This window comes from Eretmochelys imbricata, chromosome 9 (genome assembly GCF_965152235.1).
Source record: "Eretmochelys imbricata isolate rEreImb1 chromosome 9, rEreImb1.hap1, whole genome shotgun sequence".
NCBI lineage: Eukaryota > Metazoa > Chordata > Testudines > Cheloniidae > Eretmochelys > Eretmochelys imbricata.
This window is the reverse complement of record NC_135580.1, coordinates 62222578-62250290: the sequence shown is the minus strand read 5'-3', so window position 1 is coordinate 62250290 and position 27713 is coordinate 62222578. Positions and strand designations below refer to the sequence as shown.

At 48.4% G+C, this 27713-nt stretch overlaps 1 protein-coding gene across 1 annotated transcript in view; it reads left to right on the top strand.

Annotated features, from left to right (window-relative positions):
• The window catches only part of LOC144270103 (Krueppel-like factor 5), a 40501-nt gene extending 14852 nt beyond the window's left edge, over window positions 1–25649 (top strand). The window contains exons 2-5 of the mRNA XM_077826342.1: window positions 13204–13248; window positions 17300–18194; window positions 21128–21187; window positions 25471–25649. Of these exons, the coding sequence (XP_077682468.1) occupies window positions 13204–13248; window positions 17300–18194; window positions 21128–21187; window positions 25471–25649 (1179 nt within the window). The remainder of the gene's footprint in view (window positions 1–13203; window positions 13249–17299; window positions 18195–21127; window positions 21188–25470) is intronic.
• The last annotated feature ends 2064 nt before the right edge of the window (window positions 25650–27713 follow it).

Sequence of the window (27713 nt, the reverse complement as noted above, 5' to 3'; positions counted from 1 at the left end):
AACTTTTCAAGTGGAAGCGTTAATCAGAACTGACCCTTTCCTGCAAAATGGTTCAGTTTCCACAAATTGGGACGTTGTTCTTTTTAATGAAAAACTGTTTTGTCGGAAATTCCCAGCCAGCTGTAATTAGGCGTAAATCCTGTGAAAGGGATGGATTTAAACAGAAGGAGAATCAGGCCCAGGAGTTCAGATCTGAGCCAGCCCTTATAAGAAGGAGGAGAGTGGGTATGATTTCCATGGGGAAAGAATTGAGATCCTGTTCATTCAGCACAATGAATGTAGTCTATTCATATTCAAATATCACCAAGCCATATACACTTGTGCAATTGGTATGTGGCAAACCTGGCTCTCTTTCTGTAAATATGGACAGCCCCATGCACAGAGGGGCTGGTGCAGTTCTGCTCTGTCCCACCTCGAGGGCTCCCAGTGCCACAGGAAAAGCATGGAGAGTCCGAGAAGTTCCTGAAAGCTCCAGCATCCGCTTCATAAGAAAAGCCATGAACTCCTGCTCCATCCTAGCATTCCCCTTGCAACAATGCTTCATAGGAAACTGCTGCCTTTCCCTGCAGGCTGGCTACAGCGTTGCAGGAGCACGTGACAGGAGGATGAACTACGCTGCATTAAGGCTCTTACCGTAGTTCACTACAGGCCTGGATCCAACGCTCACTGAAGTCCGCGGGAGCCTTTCTGTTGATTTCAATGGACTTTGGATCAAACTGTAGCTGGGGGTTGACGGGAGGAAGCAGAAGAAGCCTTGAGATGTGGCAGTTTTAAACTCCCTCTCCCCTCCCCTTCCATCGCCCCAGGAACCTTCCCTTTCTGGCCCCTTTCAGGCCACCTTTCCAATGCAAATACTAGTCAGCAGCTATGGAATTTTGTTTGTACTCTCAGTTTGCAAAGTTGGAGCTGGCAGAGGCTGTTGGGTCACTAATCATGCCTGAAAAAGGCAACCAGGCTCATGGGGATGAGGAGACAAGGGGCCGTTGGAGCTTAGGTACCTGGAGGAGCTAAAGGAGGAGGAAAGTTCAGACAGAAAACGCAGTGCAGTATATATGGTGACAGCTGTCGAGAAGCAGCAGGGGCAGACTCTGGTCTCAATTACTCCAGTGTGAATCCAGGGAAGAATCCATATTTGGCCTGAGATCAGAATCTGGCCTCCCCGTGAGCTTCCCCCACCTACTGTTTATATCAGATTAATCCCTCCACCAAGAACTACTTTTCAGAGTGGAAGGACATGCTACATGACTCCCACCGAAAACCTGCCTTTCAAAACAGGTGTTAAAGTAAATACTTTTCCAACGAGGCAGCCCTACCGGAGCAGAGGCAGTGCAGTCTAGTGGGCAGGCCACTGGCTGGGATGTCAGGAGACATTCTGGGGTTCTGTTCTGGACTGTGCTCGTGGGAAAGTTTCTGTATGTTTTGGTTCTCTGCCCAGCCTGGGTCTGTCTGTTTAGACTAAGCTCTTGGGGGCAGGAGCTATCTGTCACAGTGTGCGCGTACAGCCCCCAACATGATGGGGCCCTGGTCTTGGTGCGGGCTGAAAAATAACTAATAACAGGAGCATGGTAGGCTCCAGCTGGCTGCAGTGCTTTAGCAGTCCCTGTCACAGGTAGTTGAAGGCATCGAAGGCTTTGACCTCATGCAGCTCAGTACATCTGCACCAATGCTCTGCTAATATGGGCTCTACCAGGGCTTGGGGCAGAGAAGATGCCAGCTGACTTGGGTGGGCCAGGGATCAGGCTCTTAATGACCTATACTAGCTAACAAATTACAAGAGCCTGAATTTACATTGGAAACGATTCCTTTGGAAAGTCTGAGCTGTGATTTCCTGCCTTCCCAAATGCAGGCCTCCTGGGGATCCAAGTATTGACCCAGGTTAACGCTATGGTTCCTCCTGAGAGGCTTAGCCTGGGGAGCGATAAATTCTGAGACTGCTTCACTGCCTGTCTGCCAACTCCCTCAGCTGTCTATTCTGCACAAGAAGTATTGTTTGTTAGCTCTGGAGGACCAGCGCAGAAGCATTTACAGTTGTGCTGTGTGTGTCAGGAGAGATATCTTCCACAGTGAGATGAGAGAAGATACTGTAGATCAGGGCAATAACAGATCTGGAGCAGGGTTGCTGCTAAGAAAGGGCCCAAATAACCAGACCTGGAGTTGTCCAGGAATCATAAGGGTGGGGAAAAAAGGTTGCTTAACAAACCCTGCATTAAAAGATTGCTCTAGGTCCAGCAGGAGTTAATTCAGGGGAGCCCCAGGGCCTGTGCTACACAAGAGGTCAGAGTAGATTGTCACAGAAGTCCCTTTTGGCCTTATAATCTATGAATAATGTTGGACAGGTAGGGAGTCCTCTTCAACTTGGGGATAGCAGAGTCTGCAGTTGCACTAATGTCTGATGGGGCGCCCCTCAGTCCGGTCACTTATCTGGAATATTTCATTCAGAAGACTAGGTTGTTTTCCATAGATACAGACTCCATCAATGGCAACAGCCCAGGTTCAGTACAGCTATGCGTAACACAGAACAAGAGCTCGATCCAAGGCCAGGGCCTGTAGTGCTGCTAAGGGAGGTCTTACCATGACAGTTATGGATTCACGGTTGTTTCTGCTCCCTTTCCCAAAGCCCCAGTCAAATGTGTCCTCTCATTTTCTGTTTGGTAGACGCTGGAGCTTGGACCTAGGGTTTAGAGCTTGGATTTAGACTGGGTCTTCTCTGTGCACCAGCCTCAGCGAAGCGAGCAGCGGATTTCTGAAAAATAGTGTTGATTAGGAAATTTCCCCCATCCTGCCTGCAAAAAGCTGAACACCTCTGCCCAACTTCAGGCTTTTGAGGGGTTTTCTCAGGCTCTCCGGGTTTGCATGCACGAGTTTTCTACCATCGCCAACTAAATCAGGGGAGCCAATGCCTTTGCAGACGCTCCATAAACTTTGTTGCAGGACATAAATGTGTGCGGTTTACCCTGAAACTTTGACCCAGATCTTCAAAGGTATTTAGGCTCCTAACTCCCAAACCTGGAACAAACCTATATAAGGTGCCCATCCTAGGGATTACAACCATGTTAGCTACCTCCAGTTAAGTGGCAATCCATTAACTCAAGGTAGAAAGCTGTAGTGTGGTCATAACCCCAGGGGCCTTGTGTACACTAGGGAACAATGCGATTTTTTTATATTGAGTTAGCAACCCTGAGGTAGGTAACCCCACTGGAATCCCCACTTAGCACATAGTGCAGACACAGTTTAACACCTGTAAAGTTGTGCTAGCTGGCTGGGGTTGATACTAAGTGGAGGCTGTAGTGGAGAGACGCCGATTTATGCCAGCTGAGAATTTGACCCATTAACTTCAATGGAACCGTGGCCAGTTTGCACCAGCTGGGGATCTGGGTGCATTGATTGCCTTGGAGCTATGATGATACACACTGGCTGAGTATTTGGCCCTCTGTTTGTGTGTGCGGAGTTGCTTGAAAGGAATCTCAGACTTTTCTCCTGGTAGGCCGGGCTGCCTGTGCTATCACTAATTCTTAGACTCAGAGAGTTCTAGAACAAATGAGGCAACAAACAGAAACTGACTTCAGTTGAGGTCAATATCAAGACTGAATGATCAGAGATGCAAATATTTGTACAGGTCAATATTTAACTAAAGGGACAATAAATGCTGATACGGAACCAAATCTGTATATAAATACATTCTATTTATAACACACATTTTTAAAGGGGTGCTGCCAAGAACTTGTCATGACTTCTGATTGATGTCTTTCCTTCCTATTGTTGGTAATTCCTTTTTAGGAGCTTGGAAACTGTGTTCCTAGCAGGTGTGTGTGTGTGCGAGGGGAAAGTGGTTGCACTGTAACAGATCCATGCCTGCAGACAACAGACTTGGGTCCAGAGCCACAAGGTGTTTAGGCTCCTAACTGCTGCTGATTTCCATGGACGTTAGGAGCTTACGTACCTTTGTGGATTTGGATCTGGGTTCCTGCCACACACTTGAAGAGGTGGGATTAGAATCCTAGTCCTTCAGCTTCAAAACAACAAGTCTCTGCTATTGGAACTAAAGAAGAGCTGCTTTTGCTGAGTTTTGTATGTGGCCTAGCTACTAGCGGGAAGTCCCACTCGTACACATGGAAGTCCAGAACCTGTATCGCTGTAGCACCTGTGTAACGCTATTCACATCAGTAGTCTCACTGGCTTTTGTGGGTCTACTCAGGTGAGTAAAGCGACACCCATGCTTAAGGGCCTTGTCTGCTATTTCCTTTCCCCTGCCCTTTGTCTTCCTTATCTGTTGAGACTGAAAACTCTTTGAGGCCGGGTCTGTAGTTGTACAGTGATTAGCATAGCATAATGGACCTCTTGTCCATCAGCCCCTAGGCACTACCAAAATAAACCATCATCATCATAAAGGGTCCTGAATGAAAGACTTAGAGACTAACCAATTTATTTGAGCATAAGCTTTCGTGAGCTACAGCTCACTTCGTCGGATGCATCCGACGAAGTGAGCTGTAGCTCACGAAAGCTTATGCTCAAATAAATTGGTTAGTCTCTAAGGTGCCACAAGTACTCCTTTTCTTTTTGCGAATACAGACTAACACGGCTGATGCTCTGAAACCTGAATGAAAGACTGTTGACGACGTCCCATTCACTTCACCAGGCTCTGAACCAGGTCCTACCTGTTTGCAGGAGCAGGTTCAAAGCTGGTATCACGGCAAGCACCCGATGGCAAATACGTTGGGTTGGAGTGGTCAGAAATCAAAATCCTGGAGGAATGCTGAATGGTTTTTTCCCCCCACTACCAATGTAATGATCCTTTTCTGTTTTTAGCAGACATTGATTCCCTGCTTGGGTGCTGAAAACACCTGATGTTGCTATGGTTGTTTGTTAGTTAATAGCTTCAGCTTATACAGCACCTAATCATCAAACCAGCAGCCTGAACTGATCAGCACAGTTCTAGGTACTGTGATCATTGCCTGCTGTTGCTGCTGAAACGGCAGGGGGCGCATAAGCCATTGTTTTGTCTGTCCCCCCAGATTAGTCAGTTTTTAAAACATGAGTTTTCATGATGAAAGGATGCTTTAAATTTTCTTTTCTAAAAGGGACTAAATTGGACTGACTGGATGGCCCTGGAGAAAGGATGTGATCTTGGTTTTATGGAACGTTCTACCTCTAGGGCATTGGTTTGAATCCAGACTGAGACAGCAGCACCAAATTGTTCCTGTTTGGTGGCCATTCTGGATTGAATTGGTGGATTTCAGCCCAGATCATAGTAGATAGCCATTCTGGTCACTGCTTCCCTTGTTGGCTGTCTCTTTGGAGAGGCTAAGGATCCCATGGCATCATCTGTGTGACTTGAAAATGACATTTTAATTTTTGTGAAAATTTTCAAAAGAAATGAAATGGTATGGTATGGTTTTGTACAAAACTGTTCAGGGATTTTTTTGATGATAAAATTGGAAACGAAAATTTTATTTTCTTAAGTGTTTTTCCCTTCCCCCTTTTTTTTGGCTGGGTGGGGTAGGGCACACTACAGTCTGGTGGCCAAAGCCCAGTACTTTTGGATTCTGCTCCTGCCTCTACAACTGACCTGCTGTCTAGTCTAGGACAAGTCAGTTCACCTCTCTGAGCCCCAGTTTCCTCTGGAAAAATGGTTCTGATACCCAGGGCCAGATTAACCTTTTGTGGGCCCGGCGCCAAACATATTTGTGGGTCCCCATGGAGGCAATGGAGCATGGCATGGGAGGTCAGTCCCTGGAGCCGGGGGCCAGCCAGAGGCAATGGGGCATGGCATGGAAGGGGCGGCCCTGCTCCACCCAATGCGAGGGCACTATTTACAAACCAGCAGTTGCCAGACACACAGTGGCCTGCTCGGCCCTGTGCTGCCAGCGTGCCCCTTCCCCTCGGGGGGCAGGCCCATGCCACGTCACACAGCCCCCCCCCCCGTGCCCAATACCCCCCAACTCTCTATGGCCAGAGACCCCAGGGCCCACTATGCCCAGCGCCCCACGAGACCCACCCACAAATGCACAGCGCCCTGCACAACACCACCCCTGCCCACAGCCCCACCACAACTGCCCAGCACCCCCCACACAGAACCCCCACGCACTAGTACCCCAACACACACAGATCTTCTCTGCCCCTTCGCAGCCCAGCACCGCCCCAGACTCCCCACGGACCCACTCCCCCAAGCCCTGTCTCCTGGCCGCACTCACCAGCCCTGCTGGGAGGTGACTGTGTCTGCTGGGCTGGTCCCAGGGCGGGGAATCACTCTGGACCCTCGGGAGTGGCGCAATCACCCAGGCCAGGACCTGCCTAGCCAAGCCCTCCACACTGTCTCCCACCCTCCCGCCCCACGTCCCCACACACCTGGCTGAGGGTGGCCAGGCTTCTGCACCAGTCCCAGGTGGCTCAGTTCTGGGGAGACAAGTGGGGCCCATAGGTGGTGGAAAGCAGAGACTGCCCAGAGCCGGAGGTGCACTGGGGTCTGGCCAGGGGGCTGAGAGGAGCAGGGGGTGGGGCCAGGGGGCGGAGAGGAGCAAGTAGTGGGCAGGGGGAGGAGCGGGGTCTCGGGGCACAGTGCAAGCGGAGCAGGCCAGAGCCCCTTCTAGGCATGGGCCTGGCTCCAGGGAGCCACGGGAGCCATTGTAAACCTGGCACTGCTGATACCTACTCACTTGGAGTTGAGAGGATGAATTCATTTGTAAAAAGCTTGGTGATTCCCTGCTAGAAAGTACTAAAGGCTTTCAGTATAATCATTTCTGGAGTGTGTCTCCCTGCAGTATCTAGACATCCCAAGTATTTTTTCTCCTGCTGATCTTAATTAATTAGCCTCTTACAGTTTGTATGGCAACTTCCACCTTCTCTGTATGTATATATATATCTTCTTACTATATGTTAACAGAATCATAGAATATCAGGGTTGGAAGGGACCTCAGGAGGTCATCTAGTCCAACCCCTTGCTCAAAGCAGGACCAATCCCCAACTAATACCATTCTATGCATCCGATAAAGTGGGCTGTAGCTCACGAAAGCTTATGCTCTAATAAATTTGTTAGTCTCTAAGGTGCCGCAAGTCCTCCTTTTCTTTTGGCGGATACAGACTAACACGGCTGCTACTCTAAACATCCCAAGTATTGTTACTGCCCATAACCTCATCCCAAGCTAGGTACTTGTCAGTGAGCCAGGGAAAGGGTTAAATCCTTTTTCTCTTTGTGGCAGGCATAGAGGAAATGATTGACATTAAAGCACCAGCTCATTGACTTTTCATGTAATTGAGGAGAACCTAATAGGTGACTAGGTTAGCACATCACTGAGTCCTCACCTGCACTTTCCTCAGTCAGCCCAGGGACAAGCATAGCAATTGTGCATGCAAACAGCTAGAGCTGGTCCAAAAATGGTTTTTCATCCCACAAAAAAATTCCAGATGTTACATTTTTTTCATCCCAATTTGGGAAAGGCCAAAATTATGATTTTTTTTTGCAAAACAAAATTCTGAAAAAAAAAAAAAGCCATTTGGGATCAGTGAAAACATTTTGTTTTGATTTTGACCCTTACTTAATTGCATTTTATTGTTTAAAATATGTCAGCTATCGCCATTTGAAAATGAAAAACCGGAAGTTTTTTGTTCTGGAAATATCAAAAGGGGAAGTTCCAACACTTTAAAAAAAAAAAAAAAGGCTTTTCGTATTTTTATTTTTCAAAATGCAGTTTCGTCACAATCTGTACGAGGTTGTGAAATATTTTGGTGTAGTGGAAACAGCATTTTCCAAGGGAAAAGTGGGTCTGATGCATATTTTCCAACCTGCGCTAGTAAAAGCCTCTTTAGTGAGGGAGCGAAGTTGTTTGAAGACCTCAATGGGCTGCTTTACAAGTGAGCGGGCTGCTCCTGTGCTTGCAGGCAAGCTGGGGGAGCAGCAGCAGAGCACTGCGTACTCCCCTCCGTGGGAAGGCTTGGCTAATGCCCACTTCTCTGCGATTCCCGGCGCGCGTAAGGAGAGAGCCCTTCTAGGAGCATTCTGCTTTCAAGTGGCTTATGTCACACTCACACCTGTGGGTATGTCCACACATGAGCTGGAGGTGTAATTGTCAGCGTGGGTGGACATATGCTCGCTAGCTGTGACTGAGCTAGCTTGCTAAAACTAGGAATGCAGCTGTGACGGTGTGGGAAGCGGGATGGGCTAGGCCAGGCTAGATTCCCAGTCCATGACTAGGGTCTCAGATGGGATACTGCTGGGGGGGGGTGTGTAGCTCACCCCTCTTCCCATGCCACCATGGCGACACTGCTCTGTCTAGCATGCTAGCTCAGTCTCAGCTAGCATGTTTACTTCTACCTCAGTTGGAAGCGATCACCTCATCTCCAGTGTAGATGTACCCACAAAGCTGGGCTCCAGATAGTGTGGTAAAAAAAGCAGTGTGGATGTTGCGGCTCCGGTGCACACTCTGGGTTGCCCCCTGATCTCAACTACAACGTCCACACGGCTATTTTTAATGTGCTAGGTCAAGCCCTGCTAGCGCGAGTCTGTCTGTCTGGGCTGGGAGGCTGGCTCCCCCCTGCAGTATGGGCGTACCCTAGAGAACAATAACAGTTAAGCCACAAGCCGAAAGATCCCATTCCTTACAGTGTGCTGCTGTGACCAGGACTCTGCTCTCACCATTCCAGTGCCATGGGAACAGAGAGCCTAATTCAGCTCTCGCTTATTCCACCGGGCTGAGTTACTCTAGAATTGGAGCGGAACGGGGCTCAGAGATATTACTGGAGGAGAGAAGATTCCTGAAATGTATAGTGCATTTTGGGGGTGGGAGGGGTTCTTGTTGGAAAGAAGCAGAGAAGAAAGAAAGAAAGAGAGAAAGAAAGAATCATAGGGTGACAAAAAAAATGTCTCCTTCTTGTGGGACTAGCTCAGAAGAGGCAGCCTGTTCTCCAGAGGAGGGGATAGAGGACACCAACTGGTTGACTTCCGATCCAGCATCACAACAAGGAATTGTTTCCAGGAGGTCTAAAAACCCAGTCTGGATCTTCTGCCTCCTTATTGCAAGAGGAGTGGGAGTGAGAGGGTCTTTGTCCTCGCACTACCCACCCCCGCCCTGCCTCTCTTACCAGTACAGACCCGGTTACCTCACACTTTCAGGTTTGTGGAAATTCGTTGCCTGTGAATGTGCAGAACTGAAGCGGGCCAATGCTTATGCAACTTGCTGAGCCTGAGCATCCTGGCCTGGCTGATGGAGTGGGTTCGGGTGAGGTGCATTATCTCAAAGATCTTCCAGTTCTGGCCAGAAAACATTCGAGCCAAAACATCATCAGTAGTCCCTGAGCCCTTGATCCTAGGAGGTGCTGAGATCAGGACCACTGACGAATTGGGCCCGATGACACTGGCATGTGCTGTGCATCTAATTCCCAACCAATGGAGCACCAAGCATAAGGAAATGAATGGAAGAGGTTTTCAGATGACTCTGTTTTGCTGTTCTGATAGGTCATAGAGTGATGGGTTCAGATAGGCAGTTACACTAGGAAAGGCTCATGCTGCATCTTCCCTTTGTCTTTAATAGAAGCCATTATCCGTGTCACTCATTGACCCAGCAGCAGAGACAATTTCTTGTTTGCCTTCCAATCCCTTGACTGAATAGCCCAGGAAGAGGAAGCAGAAACCAAACTATGGTGTGCATCAGTCATGGGATTTCTGCTGGATGCATATGGTGGGATTCATGTTGCACGCCTGTGATGGGTTGGTGATGCATACTCATCGTGGGGTTTGTGTTGCACGCCTGTGATGTGCTGGTGATGGACGCTCATCATGTGGTCCATGTTGCATGCCTGTGAAGGATGGGCAATGCACACTCATTGTGGGATTTGTGTTGCATGCATGTCATGAGATTTGCTTTTTCATTTTTGCAATGGGGATGTTTTGTGCTTTTATGTTATTTGACACTCTTACCTGGTGTGTTTGTCACTTAACAAGGTCAGTCGATATGCCTGCTTCCTCTGACCTGTAGCTCCCTCCAGCTAGTGCTAATTAATCTGAGGAGTCACAGGAAATGGCATGGATGGGCTAGAAGGAGACCAAAGGACTAGCTCCATCCACTGAAATCTGTCACAGGGCACCTCCTCCTCTGTAGGGCTGATTTGTTTAGAAGCCCAGGGATATGTTTGTACCTAAAGGCCTTACACTGGTGGCACAGTTCTGAGGTAACTGCATCTCTGATCCCCTCCGGGAGGGCCCCCCAGTTAGGTCACAGGCCTCGAGCTGTCACCGGTCTTGGAGCAGAATCACACAACTCTCTACCTCTGGATTTCGGATGCGGTTCCTCCTGCAATCCACTGTGGGTCTGACTTTAGTCCTCTTGTCTTAGGGGCAATGACAGGGTTAACCAGTGGCCTGCCAGCCTGTATTACGCAAAGTACTGTTTATTCAGAACAAAGCGTTCCAGGGAAAACCTATCATAAAAACAACAAACAGCTTCGATGCAGGCCGAGCTTACCGGGGAGGCACTCATCTTCCCCCTGGAGATCCTTGCAAGTTTCAAAGTATGTCAAGCCTTCTCACAGGGTCTGGTCACAAGCAAGGTGGATGCCTGGCTGCTGTCCCTTTCCATTAGTGCTTTGGTGGAGCTGTGGCAGGTCTGCACATTATGGACCAGACGTAAAACTTTTAACTGCTCTTGCCTACCACCCTCCCGGCCCTGGACTCAGTCGGCCATTCTGGCTAAGCCACGCTTTGCTTTTTCCAGAGTGCTAACAAAGGTCTGACTTTGCTATGTTCATCTGTTCAGACTGCTTCCTTGAAAGGGCAGGGCTGGCTAGTGGAGCTGAGGGCTTGAAGGACTCCTGTCTTCATAGGCAGCATTGCTTAGTGGGGCTGACAGCTGGAGAGCATGAGTCCCTGATCTAACACTTATTTGCTGGGTGGCCATGGGCAAGTCACTTCTCTCTTGTTTCCTCCCATCTCACAAACAGACAATGTTACTGCCTGACCTCACAGGGGTTATGAGGATTTGGGAATAGCTTCTATGGGCCTCACACTGCGATTCTTGTCTTTGCTCATTCCCCACAAGTCTTGTTCCTTTCATAATGTCTGTGTTTCCAGCCTGTTTATTCCCAAATAGAAGGTGATCCGTTTCTGTCTGGGAAGTCAGGGGTCACCAAGCTCTGCGGGGTTTGGCATGGTAGCTTTCCCCATTGACCTGAAGAATGTCCGCCCTGGCAGCAGACCCACCCAGCGACCCCAGGAAATCCCTCTTCCTCCCTCAGGGAGGATTAGGCCTCTTAAGAGAAGTGAGATCCGAGGTCCGCTGAGCAGGCCGAGAACCAGCTCCCAACTCATCTGACTGGTTGGTTTATCCCCCGGACATGCATTGTCCACAAGGAAAGCAAGAAAAGTGCTGAAAGTGGCAGATCGGGGCAAAGCAGCATAATTCCATACCTTGCTCCCACTCTCCAAACCCAAGGATAATGGGTTCCCCACATTCTATAAGGAAGAAATAGGATTTACTGCTGAGCTCAGAAACGAGGGGCATTGATGCCCTCAGATCATAGGGTGGGGCGGACAGCAATAGTAACCACTGACATAATGATTTTCAGACATCAGCTTATCCTCATAACCCTCATCTGCCTGGAAGGGAGGTAAATAGTATCACCCCACATTTAACATGTAGGAAAACTGAGGCAGGAGGGATGCTGAGTGACTCGTCCACAGGCTCAGCCATAAAAACTCATGGATCAAAGGAGCTGGTGTTCTCTTTTGTTCCATTCTGAGCCCAGGATCTACCTGGTGTTAGCTCTGGGGTTTGAATGTATCTCCTTGGCTCGCAGTTCTATGCTCAGAGCACCAGGCCACAGCTCTGAACACAGAGCACTAACTTATTCCTCAAAACTTGAGGGCATGGGCTCTCAACTGGAGGGTCATGATCACTGCATTCCCAATTTTACTAAATGGCTGCACGGGCAGGGGATTCGGGAGTGCTGGTATGGAAAAAGAGGTTGTGTTATGGAAAAGGACCATTGATCTAGGATTCCTGACCACAGTCTAAAACCATGAAACCTCCCCCATGACTTTATTGTTTTATTTTGAATTTTTGGATGGATCCTGCAGCAAAATGTGTAAATGTGTTCCATAGGTAATTTTGCCACAGGAATAAATGTAGGGACATTTGTGATATTGTCACAAGGTAGAATTTTGTTGCAGAATTTCCCCCACACAAATTCACAATTTCTTGCAAACAAACCCACCCTTTTCTAGAACAGTTTCCATTTTGTGTGCAGATTTGCAAAGATTTGCAGCTCTGCCAGAAACATTAGGGAAAACAAATGTAAATTGATTCCAAATGCATTCAAACAGTTCGCTGTTTGGAGTGGAGTTTCAAAGCAATAGGCATTAAAAAACAGACCATGCAAATTACAAAGGAGGCTTTTTTCCCTAATTAAACTAGTCTTGGGGTCCGTTGCGTTCTGCTGGGTTTGGCTGGCCCACGGTGGGGCCCCTCTGGCCTTGGCAGGCTTGTTGGCTTCTCCCAAGGTGATGCCTATGTAGTTGCACCGCCTGTGCTGGTGGGGTGCTGTTGCTATGGATGCCCTCTTGGGGATGCTGGCAGAAAGAATGGTTAGCCCTGTGTTTCCTAGCAACTATCACCAAGCAACAGTGGAAAGTAGACCCCTATCCTCTGGGAGATGAAGACAGCTGCTAGGGGGGGACGGACTGGGGGGAACCTGCTGACAGCAGCTGGGACCAGATGGAGTCATAGGTAGCAGCCATCGGGGTTATTAAGCAGAGGGAGCAGCAGCTCTCTAGCTCACTGGCTCTCATGTGTGCGTGTTTGGTCCTTCTGATCGGCCAGTGGTACTAACGACATTGGGAGAGGGCTGCTGAGGTGCAGCCAGGCATGGAAGGACAGTCCCCGGTGCACATGCAAAATGGCAGCCGGCATTAAGAAAGCCCCAGCCAACCGGCTAGCAAAGCACACATTGCTCTGCAGGGCCCTTGTGCGGAGTGTTTCTCTCCAACAGCCAGGCCCCTGGCGCGTCCGAGTCATTCATACCCTGAGCTTCCATGGCAACATGGCTGCTCAGCAGGGCCACTGGGTTTGGTACAGTGTGATAAGTGTTAATGGAGACGCGCGTGTCCGCGTGCACGCCTTGGCCTGTCTGGGGGTAAAGTTCCATAGGATGCTGAGTCTCGTGTTTACTATGAACTGCATCACGACTGCCCAGTAACGGGCTGTGTTTATTCCACAGCTTACTGCACTGAGGATGGAGCAGCGAATGCCGCTTACTATGGAGGTGAAGGTTTTTATTATTCTACATATGCGTATTTCTGCCACCCGTAAAGCTCACTCGGGGTAGCGGGTGCCTTCGTGAAATGCAGCTGGTTTCTCCTTTGCAGATGTATCGCCGGTGTTCACTAAGAACCCAATTAAGGGCCAAGAAACTGTAAATAGAGCGTGCTGAATTCTCCGCTCCCTGTCCCTCTCCCCACCACACTGGATGCAGTACACGCTGTAGATGAGCTGTACTGCTGATTGGAAGGGGAGTCTTGTGGTGAAAGCTCTGGCTTGGGGCTTAGGAGATCTGGTTCCGTTCCTGGCTCTATCACGCTCCATATGTGACTACAGGCAAGACCCTGAATCTCTCCACACCTCTATGCTACAGCTGTAAAATGGGTTCCACCTACTTCCTTCTCCCTCCCTCCGTATTGTCTGCTAGGTGTTCTCGGGACAAATTTTTGGGTGGCCTCAGAGCAGCCACCAACTCTTGCTGGTGGCCACTTTCAAACTTTTTCCTAAAATACTTAATTAGCTTTAGGAAAACCAAATAAATAGGCACATACACACATCCAAATCACTGTAATTGATTGATAGCTAGCTAGCCAGTCTGTTGTGAAAAGTGATATTAACAAACATAAAGTATCACTTTTCACAGCAGCCTTACTCAGTCTTGGACAAGTTAAGCCCGGGATGGAGGGTCGAGGGAGGCAGCAGGGGCCAGTGGCGATGGGAGTGGTTGGGGAGGCAATGGGGGGCTGGAGCCTGAAGCCCCGTAGCCGGAGCCTGAAGCTCTGCGGCCGGAGGATGGGGCCAAGGGATGGAGCCCGAAGCGTGCCGCTGGAGACTGTAGCTGAAGCCTGAAGCCCAAAGCCCACCGCCCCTGGGAAGGTGGGGATCTCACCAGCTGTTTATTCCTCCAGCGCTGTGCCCCAGGTGTCTCCAGAGGTGGGCAGGGCCCAACCCCTGCTGGCGGCCCCAGCAACCAACACTAGGTCAGTGCATCCAGGAGCACCGGGGAAGGTCCACTACTTTGCCCTCCCTCCTGCCCAATCACAGCCCAGGAGGCTGTGGCTGCAAGAAAAGCCCCTATTGGCGCGATGCGGCCACGGTGGCTGCCTTTGAGAAGCGCTGGGGGCAGGGAGTGTCTCTTATGATGTTCTTGTAAAGTGCCTGGCACAACGCAGGCGTAGTCATACAACAGTAAAAACACTCTTCCCTGGGACCCAGGATAGAGCCAGTGTCCAATTACCGTGTTACGGGTGCACTTTGATGCCAGGGGGATTGCCTTTCAGATGACACACAAAGGGGTGTCCTGGCAACTACTCCAGGTTCCACTGCACTTTACAGTGCAGGGGCTAGCCCAGGTATCCTGCTTGTATCTGGGCTCAGGTCATCCCCTTCTGCTGGCCTATAAATGGTGCTCCAGCTGAGCCTGGGTACAGTATTCTTCACTTCCTGTTCCACACAATGGGCTTGTGGGGTGCTGCTAATCAGCTGCCCCATCCCATCCCTGAGCTGGCTGCATTTCAGTAATGGGAGAGGTAGATTCAGTTTGCTGAGTCTCCTTTGGGGGCAGCAGATGCAATATGGTGTAATTTATTATTATTGGTGGTTCAGTGAAGTTTGCAGAGGTGAGGTGGGGGTTAAGGAGTCCCGGTCTGAGAATTCACAGGATTAAATAGAGCAGCATGGAATTCATGCACAAAGACCCAGTGGACCAGATCCTCAAAGCTATTTAGGTGCCTAACTCCCATTGATTTCAGTGCAAGTTAGGTGCCTAAATACCTTGGAGGATCTGGGCATCCTTATGGAAACCTCTTAGAAAAACTCCTTTCCTGTAAAGTGAAGGCAAGAAATCAAAATACCAGAGATAAGGGAACCTTAGAAGTAAAATATGTGTGACACCCACACTTCCCTCCTCCATCTCCCTGGCGAGTGGGTCATTTCATTGCTCAGGTATGTGCGGCATTCAGAGGCGGAGGGAGAGCCCCTGGTACTGCCTAGCAGTGATCTGATTCCTGCCTCTAAAAATAACAGGCTGGAGTGGCACGAGTGCAGAAAAACCAGGTGAGAGCAGGCGGAGCTCCAAGGGCTCTGTGCAGTCCTCACGCAGGGATGAGTCCAAATAAGAACCACGGATACTAATGCTGTGGAAGTTGGGATTCAGATCCAAACTGCAGCGTGGGCGTGTCCCTAGAATGAGCCCAGCCCCAATACCTGAGTGCAAACATCTCTGAAACGTTGGAAAAGTTCAGAGTTTGATCTGATTCTAGGTTTGCACTTTGTGGCTCTGGTCCATATTGTCTGTCACTGTGACACAGGGGTGGTCCCAGATCAAAGGAGAGTGTTGGACCTATAGCACCTAGGGGAATAGGTCAGACATTTAACACAAGCTGAACTTATTGGGGCAACCCCCCTGCTTTGACAATGTCCCCTCTAGTGATAGCTGGGAGCTTTCCAGCACATCTGGCTTGACGAGGATGATATGCTAATAACACCAGACAGGAGGGTAGAACACTTCTTGCTAGTCTAGGTGCAGCCAACAGCAGCCTAAGGTCCCAGTGCAGCCTGTACAGTTCTGCAGCAGCAGCCTGTTGGAGATTTCATGTCCCAGCCAAACTGCTCTGATCAAGATGGAGCATTGCATGCTGGGACATGTAGTGTCAGGGAGCTGCCTCCATTTTAAAGAGCAGGGCGGCTGCAATACTTGCTCCATTAAATACGAATTAGGCGTGGTTCTCGCTTCCTGGCGCATTGCCAGTATGGCTCTCGATTGGGCAAAGTCTGGGAATCTTTTGAAGGAGATATAGACATGTCTTGTGCCATATAATGTGAAGGGTGAGTAAAACACCTTGGGCCCAATTAGTCTCCATTGATGGCAGTCAGGTTGCACCAGGGAAGACATTGGCGCATAGCGATGCTGTTCATTGCTGCAAAGCCTTCTGGCAGAACGCGCAGTGGGCGGTGAAGAGATGAGCGTGGTTTCTTGCAGTATTCAGTGGGCTCAGCCAGCCTGTATCTGCAGGGCCCAGGGAAACTGGACTGTTTTGCCAGCTCTGTTACATATGAGTGAGTATATGAGGTCTATGTAATAAGAATGACACATGGGTAACCACATAATTAAAGGCTGCAGCTCCATTAAGGAGTATTATTGGTAGTATCGTTAACCACAGAGCACAGTTTGAGTTGTCAGATGCTAGGGTTGAATTTCTTAGTACGCTGCTGCCCTTAGACTGTTGAATCAATGGGAGCATGTCCAGAAGATGCTCTGTCAGATAGGAATCATGAAGGAATCTGGAGTTTGATGATATTCGTAAACATACATAGAAATTCATAGGACTAAAACTCTGCTCTGTTGTATTACAGATGTGAATGTTTCATAGGGAGAATGAAAATAGATCCGTTTCCCTTTTGTTCTAGTCTGTTTCAGATCTAGGATCTCATGTGTTAGTACGAGGCCAACGTGTTCCCAGGGCTGTGGGCGGCAGTTAAAACCCAGCCTCATCCTTTTATTTTCAAAGCACTACGAAGGAACAATGAACCAATTGAATTTTATATAGTTTAAAGGAGAGTTGGGCCTGAACCTCAAAGTTCAGATCCAGATCCTAACTCCTCCAAGGTTTGAGGGCACTTGGATCTGGTGCTCGGACTTAGGCTCATCAGCTTTAATTTTAAGTTCTCCCCCTCTTATTATTTATATAGAAAATCTAAATCCTGGCCCTTCTTTATTTGACTGCATCCCTTTCGCTGTTGTTGTGTTCTCTCCCTAACTACTTATGCATCCCTCATCACTGTAGTATCCAAGCACCTAACAGCCATTTTATCCTCACAACAGCTAGGGAAGGATTATGCCCATTTCACAGAGCGGGGAATGGGGGCACAGACTTGAGTAAGTGCTTTGCCTTAGGTCACACAGGGTGTCAGTGGCTGAGCTGCACTCCTGCATCCGAATCCATTGTCCTTTCGTGCCCTTTAGCAACACTCCTATCTTAGATGTTTGTAGCACACCCATCACCATAGCGTCTGAATGCTTTACTCAAGAACTCTTTCTTTTGTTCTCCCCGTAGGCACGTTCTGAAATGGACAAGTACCTCTCCAGTCAGCTGCTGCCAGTTCCAATGGTGCCAGACAAAAAGTACCGCAGGGAGAGTGCCTCTGTGGTAGATGAGTTCTTCTCGACAGAGAAGCCCTCCTCCACGCCATACAGCGTGAACATCAATGTGATACTGCCTGACACCACGCACCTGCGAACCGGGCTCTACCGGCCAGCCAAACCCCTCACCCCCTTCCCACAGATCAAAACAGAGCCTGGCACCAGCTTCACCCAGCCCTGCTCGTCCGCAGCAGGCTCGACACAGACGCTGCCAGATTTCACCAGTGTCTTCAGCATGCCGCAGTCGGTGGCGGTGAACAATATCTTCATCAAGCAGGAAATGCCCTCGGAGATCCCTTTGTCTGGCAGCCTACAGCAGGCCCAGCTTTACCAGATGCCCATTGGCAATGGTGATGCTGATGTCACCACAATGGTGCCCTCTACTGGCAGCACCACAGCCATCAACACCATCAGTGGCGTCACCATGTCCACAGGCAGCGCCATGCTCCCCAGACCCATCCAGCCCAGCGGACAAGTGAAGCACTTCCAAAATGTCTCCCAAGGTCAGGGGAACTTCAACGTCACCGGGCATTTCTACCCTGTCCCAGGACTGAACCTGCCCCCTTCACCTCCAAACTCACAGCCTGGCAGCCCTGAGAATCAACCCGAGCTCATCAACACCATCTCGCCCCCGCCCTCCTATGAAGCCACATTTGGACTGAAGCTGGTACAGTCGTCCCAGATCCCCACACTCCCAAACGGTCTCGGGACCCTCTCCCAGGGGCATATTATCATGCCAACCCCCAAATACAACAGACGCAACAACCCAGAGCTGGAGAAAAGGAGGATCCATCACTGTGATTACCCAGGTATAGCCACAGCGGCTGTGTTGGTTTGGTGTCGGAATTCTTTCGTGATGGGCGTAGCTCTAGCCTGTCTGAAATTTGCCATGCATTTGTCCAAAATGTCCCCTCCTCCCAAAGTTGTTCTATGTAGCTGACTGACACCCTCCACCAGAGGTGGATCCATTGTAGTGGTGAGCTATGCAGCGATATCTATGTGCATACTATATGGAAGGTGCACTTTAGTATCTGTGAGAGGCATATCACCACTAATACTATGTTGGCTCCAGTCCACATGACAGACAGCTCATCTCTGCAATGGCCATCAAAGAAGCAGTTTCAGACTCTGGAGCCAACATTCTCCTTTTGATGCAGCTGGCTAATAAGCTTGCATATGAGCTATTCTTTCCCATGTGGTAGATTGTATGTTGAAGAAGAGGGGACATGATAAAGGTATAAAGAATAATGGATTCTCCAGAGGAGGTAGATCAAGTCTTGCTATTTACCCTTTGTCTTAATAAATGTGTTTGTAAATTGGAGAGGGTTCAGAGAAGAGCTACGAGAAGGAGTAAAGGAGTAGACAAAATGCCTTCTAGTGATAGACTCAAGGAGCTCAATCTATTTAGCTTAACAAAGAGAAGGTTAAGGGGTGACTTGATTACAGACTGTAATCATCTGTTGGGGAACAAATATTTAATAATGGACTTTTCAATCCAGCAGAGAAAGGTCTAGCCAGACAAATTCAGACTGGAAATAAGGTGTAAATTTTTAACAGTGAGAGTAATTAACCAGTGAAACAACTCATCATTGGAACATTCTCACCATTGCCAATTTTTAAATCAGGATTAGATCTTTTTCTAAAAGATCTGCTCTAGGAATTGTTTTGGGAAAGTTCTCTGGCCCGTGTTATACAGAAGGTCAGACTACATGATCACAATTGTCCCTTCTGTCCTTGGAATCTATGAATAATACAAGAACATGGAGGCATTCAAGGAAACTGACAGGCAAAGCATTGAAAACTGATAGAAGGAAATGGTTGTATTAACACAACACACAAATAGCGTGTGGAACTCATTGCCACCAGATATCACTCAGGCCAAGATGTTAGCAAGGTTCAAAAAAGGATACGGGTGATGAGAATATCCAGAATTACAATAGCTGTGGTTCAGAAACAACCAAGAGTTTTACGAGTGGCCTTGTTTAGGACACACCAAAGTTAGGGGATGTTCAGAGCCAACATTTTGGTTTAGCCCATCATAGAGGGGTCTTTAGTAAAATTCAGTTATAATTCCAGTTTCTCTCTAAGTTGAAGTGTGTTTAGATCTGGTCCCATCTCTAACTGGTGGAGACCAAAGGAGACCTGGTTTGAACCTCAGCTGCAAAGGTGGCTTATGTAAACGTCACTACAAGTTCCAGCTATGAGGTGGGGGGGACTCCCCTAATTAGCTGCATTTCCTTGGGGCATCTGAGTACCAGACTGGTAGATGCAACACTGCAATCTCTCAGTGACATTGGTTTATGTATGGTAAACTTCAAACAAAGAAGAATCAATCTGATCTTGGTAAAACAGATTCCTAGCAGAGGAAAAAATAGCCCTTAAATTTTAGGGAAGCTGAGGTCTGAACTCGAGAGAGAGCATAAAAGAGCTGTGAGCTGGGAAAGCTAGTGAGGTGCCAAATTCAAAGAATTTGGAGTATGGCTTCAGTTCCGATGAGCATCAAATGTCTGGATGAATCTGATGTTTAGCTGAACTATCTGCATGTTGTGAATAGAGCTAATTGGAAAGCAGAATTTCCATCCCATGGGAGAGTCTAGCATTTCAACATTTGTTTTTCTTCTGATTCAGAAAAGTTGAATTTCAAAATTTTTCATGGAATCAAAATTCCAAAAGGTTTTTGGTACAGAAACATCAATATGTTTTGTTTCAATTATGTTGAAATAAGGTAAAGACATTTTGTTTTGATAATGTCAAAACACTATAATATATTAATGATGCAATATATAAATATAATGCAATACTAAAATGATTCTTATATTATAAAAGTTGAAATGAAACTAAATGGAACACTAAATAAAAGTGAAAGTTTTTTATCTCCTAGAAGGAAAACCTTTAGCAATTATAGAAAAAAAATGAGAGAGTCGAAATCATAGATTTTGGCACTTGTCCTCAAAAGTATCATTGAAATTGACACATTTCTCCGAAATACGTTGATTTAGATGAACCTGCATTTTCTGATTGCAAACTCTGCCTCCGAACATTTTTCAGTCTGCTCTGCTCTTGAATATTGAAAACTGGGCCAGTACTTCACACATTTGCCAGTTCTTTGCACTTTCTCATACATCATCGTCTTCTGCTGGAGCTGGAAATACCACAAAAAAAGAGCCTTTCTTGCAGTCTTTTGGCAGTGGTTCTAGAATCCAGAAAGTCAGAGGCAGCGCAAAACTGTCAAATAATAATGCAGAAGTTAACATTTTTATGCTACCTACGTACAAGGTTCAGATTGAGCATGGGATGATATCTTGGGTCTGATAGATTTGATCTTAGTCAAACTGATTCTCCCATCCCCAGTCAAGACACGTACATGTGAGAATTGATTGTACTAAGGAATAACACATGGGGGTCCTATTAGAAAGTTTGGATGCTCCTTTGCATGCCTGATTTGCCATTGTTGTGCACTCCTTGCTGCAAAAAGCTCTCAATTTACGGGTGAAAAAACTCCTCCTCCCCCACTGACAAATGCAGTCTTCAGTCTGAACAAGCTTCCTTGTTTAGCTGCTATAGAAACAAGCCTTACACATGTACTAATTTGCAAACGATTACCCACAGTTCTTTTCAATCCTCTTTCCTTCTGGCAACTTAGATTTGCTGCAGCTCACCATAACCGTGGTGTGTGTATTTTAAATCTTCATTAGAATGAAACATTTTTCACCCTAAGGGGTTTCTGTTTTTTTTTTTACAGGTTGCACGAAAGTTTACACCAAGAGTTCCCACTTGAAGGCACATCAGAGAACTCACACAGGTAAGTGTACACCTGAGTATGCCATAATACTTAGGATCTCTCTAGCCATGGTATTTTTATACCATACCCATCATTGGGGTGGTAGCTGTTGATTTCAATGGTATTACTCCAAGTGCAATCTGATCGCAAACCCAGTGAATGCAGTTAGATAAACAGATCTAGTGGTGTTTGTGGAGGAACCAATCACAGAGGTCTAATGGTGTTTGAGAACAAAAGACATACTAGTTGATGCGCGACACGTTGGTGTGCTTTAGAAATCGCACCTGCACATTACCCCACTGTGTAGACATGCCCTGAGTTACCTTTAGAGACCTCCTGCACTTGGCTAGGGTATTGGTTCAATACAGACTTGGGGAGGAGTCCCGCCCATTTCATTCTGTGCCCTCTGCATTTTCCCTGGAGGTCTCCCATCTAAATACTAACCAGGCCTTGCACTGTTTAGCCAATGGGATTGCAGCCTGAAGTGATTTGGCTGCATATACACAGCGTATGAGGAGAATACAGAAGGGGAAGGGCCATCCCCTTGGTGAATTGTTTCCCCTTTGAGCCAAGGGGAGAGCCCCAGCGTTCAATACTCTGGGCCCTGAACAATTAATTAAAACAAAAAATATCCAACAGTGCCCCAGCGTTTCCTGCATAAACCCAGCCCCCTGGCCCCTCTCAGCGCAGGCAGGTGGAGGGCTCCTCCGAGGACAGCCTGAGCCCTTATCAGATCCTTGGCCAGTCCCAGAACCAGAGCTTCTCTCATAAATCTCTTTTATAGAAGTGTTGATCTTTACTGGGTGCAATTAAGCTGTCCCTGGGGTCACTTTTCTTTTTTTATGAGCAACGAACAAATCACAAAGCAAGTCTCAAGCCTGGGAATCATTTCTCCCACCTGGCTCCGCTCCTATTTCATCTTATCAGGCTCCGGAACGAGGCATGAGGTGCAGTATTTTCTCAGCCGTGCACTGTAGAGACGTATGCCGTAGAATGCCTCAGGAGGAGATGGGAGGAAAGAAGGCCAAGGGCTGTGTCCAAGCTACTACGGGCAGACGGTAGTAAGGAAGGGCACTGAGTTCCCAGAGAAGGAGCTTCAGGATGGGGAGATGGTAACAACCGTCCCCTCTTTACTAATAAAGAGCTCTTCTGCTGACCCCAACCAGGGCCCTGCCCTTGCCCGTTAGCCCTTCCCATGAGAGATGTGTAGCTCTCAAAAGTTGCCTGAGCCATTGTACAGTGACCCGATGAGGCAAACCCCAGCCTCTCTGTGGAGCCATTTATTGGCCCTGCTGGGACCTGAGTTTGACGTGAGACCACGTCCTTCCACCACCTGCCTCAAGATGCCCTCTTCCTGGGGCAGAGGGACGAAAGAGGATGTGCCTTGAACTGGCAGGAGTATTGGTGGAAATAGATAGGGGGAAATCCAGAATGGTGGAGAGGAAGCCATTGATGAGTCAACTATATTGGGAGGTTATGTAGCAGGCAAGTGTTCCCCATGCACAAGCTCAAGGCCACCATATTCAGCCTAATGAGTACCCAGAAATCTAGAGTGGAAAGGCCAGAGTATTAACCCGCATGGTACCTTAGCATCCCACAAGTAGCTGCACTCTGGCAGTGACTTCGCTCAGTCACTTGAAGGGTTAATAAAGCTATTTGGGATAACCCACCCAATGGGATCTAGCCTGGGAAGTCTATCAGGCCCAATCACGATCACCTTCCCCTGTGGTTTGCCTGTTGCTATGGTCTAGGCCATATCAGTCTCCAGGGGACACCATTCATTGCCCTGGCGCCATTGTGCGATTAAATATATAACCCACTGGCCGCTCACCCACCTCCCGGGGGATCGGAATGCCAATTGGGCCCATTGTTCCAGCCTGTCCTGCCATGCTGTCCTGGGGGAAGGAGCCAGCTTGCAGGACAATGGAAAGCATTTTGTTTCCATCCTGGAGATCAACCTGTTATTGTTTGAAAGTAAAAGGCCTTGGTGTGGCTGACCCAGCCAGATGACCTGGCTGGGACAATGGCTGAGTCTGAGCGGGGCAAACCTCGCCTTTGTCTTTCAGCTTAGAAAACTAATAAAGACGCCCACAAACCCATGTGATCCTGAGTGTGCCATAAAATTTCCCAAGTGCTGCTTGTAAATTGAGCTTAAATTCTTATTGACCTGAGCTATAAACATATTTCTCACGCCTGGCAGAAAGCTAAGGTGCTTTGCATTTCTTCACATTCTGTTTGCTGCTGGGTTCACACCTCATTCTGTGTGTGTGCACGCGTGCATGGGAATGTTTGTGTGGGGGCATGCAAATGTACACGTATGCTTGTATACAGAAGCTTTCTGTGCGTGAAAACAGGCATGTTCATGCGTATGTGTCATATGTGCCCAGAGATGCATGTCTCTGCGTTAGCATGCACAGGTTTGTGTGTGCATGCATCATGTGAGAACTTGGTGTGTGTGTGTGTGTGAGAGTTCATGTTTGTGTGCAACCACAGATATGTTTATGCTCAAATATGTATGCCTGTGTCTGTGGGCACATCTGACGTGCACCCATCCTGGGGCATGCACATGCATGTTGCCTGTGTACGTGCACTTGAGCTGTTGTTAAGTTCTCCATAATTGGCCGATGAAATGGTAAATATTTGAGGTCGGGAAAGTCAGCACATTCCATGAACTCTGCCTGCTTGCTCAGGCTGTTAAAGAGCGAGGACTAATATTTGAGGGGACCACGCCCTGCCAAAGCGTGGGCTGCGGCACTCAGTCCAGAGTTCAGTTCAGCTTCCTGGGCTGCAACCGCTGCAGGGTGCGGCCAGCCTGTCTGGATTTGGAGAGGAGCTGGGTGAGGCTGGCAGTGGCTTTTCCACATGAGCTCCTGGCTGGCAGAGACCCTTCCCCATTTGATCTGCAGGATAAACAGGGAGGTGGGGACACTGAGGCACAAAAACACACTGAAATGTTCCTGCAGGAGCTCTTCTGCGCACCAAAATGTCACAGTGTGAAGAGCCAATATAGAGCTGGTTGGAGTGTGAGGTGGGGGCAGAGTTCCAGGGAAAATTTAGCTGGAAAACAAAAATCTTTGGACTCTTCCATGGAAAATTTTGATGTTTCATCAAAAGTCAAAGCTGAAACACCCAGGGACTTTGTACAAAGCACTGAAGCCTAACCTGACTGAGCCTGACTCAGCTGCCGTAGGGATACCCTCATCTCGGAGGGGAAGCTCACGGTCTGGAGAGTGACCGTTCAGATACAGCTGAGCAAGAAGAGTTAGGGATCACCCAGTGAGTGACTGCACATGTCATAGGAGAACACACCTACGTACCAGAATAATTAGCTAGCTATATATGTCCGGGGATGGATGGTTGGACAGAGGGGTGCGTAGGGGGATGGATGGATGGATAGAAAGATACGTGTTTGGGAGGCAGGATGGATTAATAGAGGGGGAAAGATGGATAGATAAAGGAGCGAGTACAGGGATGGATAGCGAGAGGGGTATGTGTAGGGATGGGTGGATGGTGGTTAGATAGAAGGATATGTGTTTGGGAGGAGGGATGGACGGATGTATGGATAGATACAGGAGTATGTGTAGGGATTGGTGGATAGATAGAGAGTGGAGTATGTGTGCAGGGAAGGGATGGATGGGTAGAAGGGATGGATGGATGGATAGAAGGATATGTGTTTAGGGGGAGGGTTGGATGGATAGATAGAGGAATGCGTATGGAGATGGATAGCTAGAGGGGTATGTGTAGGGATGAGAGGATGGTTGGATAGATAGAGGGGTATGTGCTTGGGAGGAGGAATGGATGGATGGATAGATAGAGGGGAGGGATGGATAGTTAGAGGAGTATGCGTAGGCATGGGTGGATGGTGGATAGATAGAGAGTGGGGTATGTGTGTGAGGGAAGGGATGGATGCATGGAGAGCTAGAAGAGAAGGGAGCGATGGATGGATAGCTAGAAGATGAGGGAGGGAGGGATAACTTGAAGAGAGGGGATGGATGAATGGATAGCTAGAAGAGAAGGGAAGGAAAGATGGATGGATAGCTAGAAGAAAAGGGAAGGAGGGATTGATGGATAGCTAGAACAGAAGAGAAGGGATTGATGGATAGCTAGAAGAGAAGGGAGGGATGGATAGCTAGAACAGAATGGATGGATGGACAGCTAGAAGAGAAGGGATAGATGGATGGATAGCTAGAAGGGAAGGGATGAATGGATGGAGGCTGACAGATGGATGCCTAGACAGGTAAGTACTGGACACTGGTATGCTGCTCTGGTGCACACCGTAACCTCTGGCCTGTTGCCCCCTGCAGGAGAGAAGCCATACAAATGCACCTGGGAAGGCTGCGACTGGCGCTTTGCCCGCTCCGACGAGCTTACCCGACACTACCGCAAGCACACAGGTGCCAAGCCCTTCAAGTGCCTAGCCTGCGGGCGCTGTTTCTCCCGCTCCGACCACCTGGCTCTGCACATGAAGAGACACCAGAACTAGTGGTAGAGCTCCTGCCCTGCTCTTGCCTCCCTTCCAGGAGCAGCTGGGACTCCTTCCTCTTGGACGGATGACTCGTCTTGTACATAGGAACAAAACCATGCTGTGATCAAATGGCAGCGTGTGAGCTCTGTGCACGCTCCCTCCTTGTGCCTGTCACCAAGGTACTCTTAGTTAAAGGATGATTAAAACTATATCTGTGTCCTGGCCAGGATCCCACTTCCTGACCAGGAGATGTTCCTTGGACTCCAGGACTCTCCCTTCCAGTGAATTTGCTATTTATTTTTCACTCTGAAGCAATTTTCCCTTTTGTCTCAAACTCTTTGGAGCCTTTCCTTCCCTTTCGGGGTCTGCCTCTGGTTGGGAATGAGCAGAAATATGTTGGGCAGATGGGCCGCTGGGCTATGGGAAGCCTTTATCAAGTTCTTTGTGGAGCCTTCTTGGACTGAGCTATTCCATAACCAAGTTGCCACCACAGGTGTAGCACACAGGACGTTCAGGCCATGCAGGAATAGCAGTGAGTGTTCATGGCTTGTTTGGAAAGTCAGGTCTTTAGTCTTCACCCCTGTGGTTGCAAGAAACAAGGGCAGGAAAACCTATCCCCAAGAAGTGCTGCCACGGCTGGGACAGATCCAAAGCAGACGACAAAGCCGTTGTTCATGCTTTACTGAGACCACCTGATGTTTCCCTCAAGAGAGGCGGCTTTGGGTCATGAATTCCTATGTTTCTTTGCCAGGCATGTCCAACATCGGGCCCTTAGCATTTCTGTTTGGAGGATGGTTTTGGCTTCTGCTCTCTCTGTTGTGAGAACTAGGTTGGCTTTCCGAGGTGGGAAGTGGCCAATCCCCATGAAGAAAAAAAAAAAATGACACACTGGTTTCCCAGAATGCATTGTGCCTTTGATTTCCAAGGATACATTGAGTGGGGCCCCCCTCAGGCCTCGAACACAAGAGACTGGTCATTACAAACCACTTTTTCCTGTTGCCATTTGTGTATTTTACCACATCCAGAAAAGCAGCTTTGAAAACAAACTTGTGCAAACTGACATCATGTTACCTACCTCACAGGTTCATGGCCCCACGCTCTGCAAGGAGCCTTCACTTGTCTTCCGCAGAATGCCTCGATGTGCAGCGTACAGGGGAGGCCCCTGAAGCACACGAAAAATTAAACATGGGCAGAGTAAGAATAGGTTATACCCACTGAAACTGCAGCAACGTAGTAGATAAGAAGCAAATCAGGACACGGAATCAGCCTAGCATGTTCAACAGTACTTCGATTTTTCCTGGCTAACAAATGTAAGTAATGTACAGACAGTGACGTGTGATAAAAAATCAACCAAAAGGCAAAACCACACAGGCTGTGGAGATTCTGGAAACTTTATCCCACATGCAGCCTACAAGTCAAATGTGGCCCATCTCTGCTCTGAAGGAAGCCAATCAAACTTCTGGTGAACATAGCCAGTCCTGTATGTCTGTCCAAGAAGATACAAGGGAAGGCAGATGTCAGGGCTTGTACACGCTCGTTAGTTACTGAGTTAGATTTACACATGCATTACTGTAGGTGTGGCCCTGGAATACCTGGCAAGCTACCCACAAAGTCTCAATGTTTGGGCTGTCCCTGATTCAGTGCTTTCTAAGCAGTTTCTCTCTCCAGTCCAGGGGGCACATGTTAGACCATGTCAATTACCCAACTGCAGTGATTCATTGGGATTAAACGTTAGTGACCTCCAGATGTGCAGGCAGAGCTGGGAGCAGAGAAGTCCCTGCAGAGCTTGGCCCTGGATCTGTGAACAGGGACATGGCTCATGTCTTGGCTTGTTGAGCTGCTTTCCCTGGGCTTACCGGCTCTGACTTGATTCTGCTCTTCAGACTTGCCGGCTCACCTGAGTTCCTTGCCAAATGCTCCAGGAAGCTCTGGTGGCTGTGGTACTCCAGCATGCTCCCTGCCTGCCTGCCCCGTCTTTCCTGTTTTGACCCTGACAAATGGCAGACGCCCAGTCAGGGCCTCCAAAGCCAGGCTTGAAAAGCAGTCAGAGGATAATCATAACTGGAGCCAAAATAAACGAGG